The 6,000-nt window shown below is 39.5% G+C and overlaps 1 protein-coding gene across 1 annotated transcript; it reads right to left on the bottom strand.

The window, feature by feature from the left end:
* Positions 1–3,664: 3,664 nt before the first annotated feature.
* On the bottom strand, positions 3,665–4,730 carry LOC130837010 (proline-rich protein 13-like). Its single transcript, XM_057709744.1, has one exon. The coding sequence runs from the start codon at positions 4,713–4,715 to the stop codon at positions 4,281–4,283; it is 435 nt and encodes a 144-aa protein (XP_057565727.1). The 5' UTR covers positions 4,716–4,730; the 3' UTR covers positions 3,665–4,280.
* Positions 4,731–6,000: the final 1,270 nt, after the last annotated feature.

Genomic DNA, 6,000 nt, shown 5'->3' on the forward strand with positions numbered 1-6,000 from the left:
GAAGAGTCTCTTCAGTATTTAACAGAGATTGATTTTGTTTTTTCATTTTCAGTGCCTCCTCTGTGCCAACAAAGTACAGCTCTGGGGAGTCAGAAATAAATGAGACTAGTCATTTATCTCCATACACTAAGTACCTGTTTGTATAAGGACAGAAATTGTTCTACCAGGGATGTAGGGAAACTGTTATAGATCATAGGATATTTAAGTCAAATAACATGAGGATCACCCTTATCGATATTAATAATAGTACATTTTCAAATTTATTTTCCCTTACCTTATGCATCCATTGCATATGGGTCATATAGAGAGCATCCATTATCTGCTTAATCCTTTCTCAGTAGAGTTGTATCAACTAGGAATCAACTCAGATGACAATGCTGTCTCAGAGAGCCTAGGAACTTTCCCCATAACACACTAATTAGAAGTGGAGCAGACAGATTTCAAAATTAAATTGTCAGCCTCTGAGTCCCAAGCACTCAAGTTCATTGTTTCCTGACCTTCTGAACATTTGAGCAGAGGTCCAAAGATCTTATCACAGGTACATCTGAAGTACATTAAAAAAAATATGTTCAATTCCCTGAGTAGGAATGGAACCCAAACCTCTGACTTTATATCTCCCCTTTTTAAAATTGAAGTATAGTTGATTCACAGCATTATATACTGTCAGGTGTATAACATAGTGATTCAACATTTCTACAGATTATACTCTGTTTAAAGTTATTACAAAATAATGGCTGCATTTCTCTGTGCTGTACAATATACCTTTAGTGCTTATCTATTTTGTGTACAGTAGTTTGTATCTGTTAATGCTATACTCCTAATTTGTCCCTTTCCCCCCACATCCCCTCTTTTGGTAACCATAAGTTTGTTTTCTATGTTTGTGAATCTGTTTCTGTTCTGTTATATACATTCATTTGCTTTATTTTTTAGATGCCACGTATAAGCAATAACAGAGTACTATCTTTGTCTGACATATTTCACTAAGCAAAATACTCCCTAGGTCCACCCACATTGCTGCAAATGGCAGAATTTCATTTTATGGCTGAGTGATATTCCATTGTATATGTACATACCACATATATCTCCTTTTGAGACTGAGTGGGCTGATTACATGAATGAAGGGAGAAGCAGACAGCTGCGAGGAAAACCAAGAGTGGGGACACCAGAGAAGTCTGCCCTGAGTGATCATGTACCAATACTTCCTGGGATTCCTACTTGTGATCTAAGCTAAGCTTCCTACAGCTGATACAACAAGGGATGTGGCCCACGAGGAACCCCCAAAAGGAAGGGCCTTGTGAGCAGAGGGAGTGTCTCTGCTTGCAGTGACAGCTGGGTTCTCTGTGTCTGGAGTCAGACTGCCCAGTTACAACTTGGCTTCATTCCTTTTTAATGCATAACTGGTACAAAATACATTTAAAATGCTATGTTCCTTTTATCTTTTGTAAAATAACAATAATATGTGCACTATACTTTGAGAAAGATTATGCAGAGGAAATGAAACAAGCTACACAGAAGACATAGCTCAGAGCCTGGCACTTAGGAAGCCCTCAATAAAGGTCCTAGATGTTGTGGTTACTGTCCTCCTCCTCATTCCAACCTCACCTTCATGATTCTTTTTAAGTGCTTATGGGGCAGATTAGAATGACCTATTTCCTGCTACCATGTGGGAGATGCCTATGAGAGGTAGAATCAGTGTGGGAGGAAAGCAGAACTCTGAATGAGCATTCCATCAAAACCAAGAGCATAAACTTCATAAGGCTTGGAGCTGAAACTTCGCATATTGGTGCCCTGTCATCCATTTGTCCCAGCTGTCCTGCTTGTCCTGATGATGAGGAAACACTGACAGTCCCTCTCCACTGTCACCCTCAGCACTTACTGGGCTGCACTGCGTCTCTGCTGGGGCATGATCAAAGAGTGCAGATCTGCTGTTCCTCCCCTGCCTGGTGTGTGATGAAAGCTCAGGCCCTGTCCTCAAGACTGGTAGGAAGACAGAGTCAGACATGAGCCTCCGGATGCAGATGACCAAGAGAGGAAGAGACACAAGTATGGGGTCCACTGGAAGGGAATCTTGAAACTGAAGGGCTAGAGACACAGCTGAGTATTTACAATTGTGTGGCCTTGGGGGCTCAATGCACAGAGCTCATAATTAGCCAGGTTAGTCCATGTTATATAATCTCTAAGGATTTCCTGCTATAGTTAAAGAGGAAGAAGAGAAAATAAATGTCCATGGACGATCTGGGCCTTCTTCTCATGAGGAAGCCTGCTCAGACTTCTCACTGTTTTTTATTTGTTTAAGATACATCTATGTTGCTTAAACTCCATTACTTTATGGTGGTCAGAATATACATAAGAATTTACCTCTTTAACCATTTTTAACTGTGCAGCTCTGTGGTATTAAATATATTCACATTGTTGTGAATCACCACCACCCATCTCCAGAATGTCATCATCATCTCAAACTGAAACTCTGTCCCCATTAAACACTAACTCCCCATTCCTTCCTCCCTTCAGCACCTGGCACCTACCATTCCACTTTCTGCCTCTGTGAATCTGACTCTACGTACTTCATGTAAGAGGAATCAAACAGCATTTTTCCCTTTGTGACTGGCTTATTTCGTTTAGAATATAGACTTCAAGGTTCATTCATGTTGTAGCATGTGCCAGAATGTCCTTCCTTTTAAAAACGAAATCATAGTCCATTTTATGTATGTGCCACAATTTGTTTATCCACTCATCTATCAATGGACACTTGGATTGAATCCACCTTTTGGCTATTGTGAAAAGTGATGTCAAAAGCTTCAGTGTATACATATCTATTAGAATCTCTGCTTTTGCTTCTTTTAGGTATATGCTCAGAACTAGAAGGCTGGATTTTATGGTCATTCTATTTTTAATTTTTGAAGAACCACCATATTGTTTTGCATAGTAACTGCACAATTTTACATTTAAACCAGAAATGCCCCAAAGTTCTTATACCTCCAGCCCTTCACCAACAGTTGCTGTTTCCCATTTTGTTTTTGTTTGTATAACAGTCCTCCTAACAGGTATGATTTGTTAACTCATTGTGGTTTTGATTTGTATTTTCCTAATGATTAGTGAGGTTGAACATCCTTTCTTGTGCTTATCGGCCACTTGTATATCTTCTTTGGAGAAATGTCTATTCAAGTCCTTCGCACATTTTTAATGGGGTTATTTGTTTTTTCATAGTGAGTTGTAGGATTTCTTTACATATTCCAGACAGTGAACCCTTAGTATTATATAATTTGCCAATATTTCCATCCATTGCATTGGATGCCTCTCATTCTTTTAATAGTGTACTCTGATGAACATTTTTTTTAATGGTGTAGTCCAAGTTATCTACCTTTTCATCATTCAGTAAGTTATTTTAGTATTGTCCAGCTTTATTGAGATATAATCGACCTTTAACATTGTGTAAGTTTAAGGTGTATGATGTGATGATTTAATACACATATATATTGGAAAATGTTTACTACAATAAGATTAGTTAATATATCCTTCACCTCACATAACTATCTTTTAGTTGTTGTTATAGTGACCATTAAAACTCTACTCTCATAACAACTTTCAAATATACAATAAAGTATTGTTAACTATAGTCAAAATGCTCTAAGTGTATCCCCATAACTTATTTTTTTTTTCCAGGAGAAACAGCTTTATTTTGAGAGTTGGAGAGTGAGAGGAAGACCTGAGATAGCATACTAAGCTAAGGAGCAGAGATTAGTTTCCAAAATGGCAGTCAGAGCTCATCAACCAAATGGACTCCATTTCCCAGCAGCCTTGCAGGGAGTGCAATCAATAAAAGGCCTGCTGGGAAATGTTTATTTGTCACTAAATCACCCAAGCGTGCCACAATTACAAGAAAGGTACAGGTCACTTTTTTCTTTCCATAACTAAATTTCCACAGCATCTCCCCAATCATAAGTATTAAAAAACAAAGTAAAAAATCACATGTTACAGATCTTAGACTTGTCTTCAGCATTTAGTTCAAATCTCCATCTTCAAAAAATAGTTCTCCTGCAAAACCCATCAGCTAAAAGTTCTATCCAAGCAGTGAAAAGATGGCCTTTGTTAGCTGATGGCAATTCTTTTCTCATTTTCCCTAGCCAGTTAGGGTTTATCAGCAGAGTGAGGCTTAGATTGCAGGGGTGGCGGCGGGAGAGGGACACGGGGGCTATATTTCCCCCAGTACAAGATGGCATCTGAAGCTTGATGGGAGAGCAGAACTGGAGAGACTTGAGGGAAGGGTCCAGGCCCTGTATTCAATCAGAGTCACTGCTGGAAGAGGAGGAGGAGGAGGAGGAGGAGGAATGCTTGCCATGCTTGTGGTGTTTCTGCTTCTTTTTATGAGCTTTCTTCATTTTCTTCTGCATCTTCTTGTCAATCACTATTCCTGGTCCTACCATGCCAGGAGTCAATGGATTTACAGGACGCATGCCAGGGGCAGGTGGTGGGTATGGAGGGGGGTAGGGACCTGAGGGCTGGCATCCTGGATACCCTGGTTGTGGCACAGGATAACAGGGCCCACAAGGGGGAAAGGCTGGATTCCCCTGGGGTGCTCCTGGGGGAGTCGGAAAGGGGCCTGGAGGACAGACAGGGTTGGCCGGTGGTGGATGGGCAGGATTGCAACCTCCAGGGTACCCGACATTAGGCGGGTGTGGATATGGCCCTTGATGCCCGGCATTGGGATTCCACATGTTCGGGTGTTTCCTCCAGCCGCATATTAGGAACAAGTTCACCCCTCTTCAAGGAGCAAGCCAGCAAGGAAAACTGTTGTTTGTTCTCACTCCCCACTGCTGCAGCAGGGGCCCCAACAAAGACTTGCCTGAATTTTTGTCTCCCCCATAACTTATTCATCTTAAAACTGAAAGTTTGTGCACTTTGACCAATATGTTCCTCCCACCCCACCCCCCAGCCTCTGACAACACCATTAAATTTGAGTTAAATTTTGTGTATGGTGTTATATAGGCATCAGATTTTATTCTTCTCATGTAGTTATTCATTTTCCCCAAAATCATTTATTGAAGATGCTATCCTTTCCACACTGAGTGTTCTTGGCTCCATTGTCAAATATTAGTTGACCATATATGTATGCGTTTATTTCTGGACTCTCAATTCTATTTCACTGTCTATGTGTCTGGTTTTATAACAGTTCCATACTGTTTTGATTACTGTAGCTTTGTAATATAGTTTGAAATCAGGACGTGAGTGCCTCAAGCTTTGTTTTTTCTCAAGATTTCTTTGGCCATTTGGGGTCTTTTGTGGTTCCACACAAATTTTAGAATTTTTTTCCTATTTCTGTTAAAAAAATGCCACTGGAATGTTGACAGAGATTGCACTGAACTTATAGAAGACTTTGGGTAGTATGGACATTTTAACAATATTAACTTTTCTGATCCATGGATTCTATCAATTTATTCCTTCTTCAATTTCTTCCCTCAGTGTCTCATAGTTTTTGGTGTATAGGCCCTTCACTTCCTTGGTTAAATTATTCCTAAGTATTTCATTGTTTTTGATGCTATTGTAAATGAGATTTTCTTTATTTCTTTTTCAGATAGTTTATAGTTATGTATGGAAATGCAACTTGTTTGGTGTTGATTTTGTATTCTGAAACTTTACTAACTATATTTATTAGTTCTAAAAGGTTTTTGGTGGAATCTTTACAATTTTCTATGTACAAGATCATGTTATAAGCAAATCGAGGCAATTTTACTCCTTTCCAATTTGGAAGATTTTTATTTCTTTTTCTTGCCTGATTGGTCTACCTAGGACTCCCAGTACTGTGTTGAATCAATGTGGTGAAGGTGAGCATCCTTCTCTTATTCCTGATCTTACAGGGAAAGCTTTCAGCCTTTCACTGTTGAGTATGATGTTAGCTGTGGGTTTGTCATATGATGCCTTTATTATGTTAGGAATGTTCTTTCTATACCCAATTTGTTAAGAGCTTTTATCGTCAAAGAATGTTGAATTTTGCGAAATGCT

The sequence above is a fragment of the Hippopotamus amphibius genome, chromosome 15, assembly GCF_030028045.1.
Source record: "Hippopotamus amphibius kiboko isolate mHipAmp2 chromosome 15, mHipAmp2.hap2, whole genome shotgun sequence".
Classification (NCBI taxonomy): Eukaryota; Metazoa; Chordata; class Mammalia; order Artiodactyla; family Hippopotamidae; genus Hippopotamus; species Hippopotamus amphibius.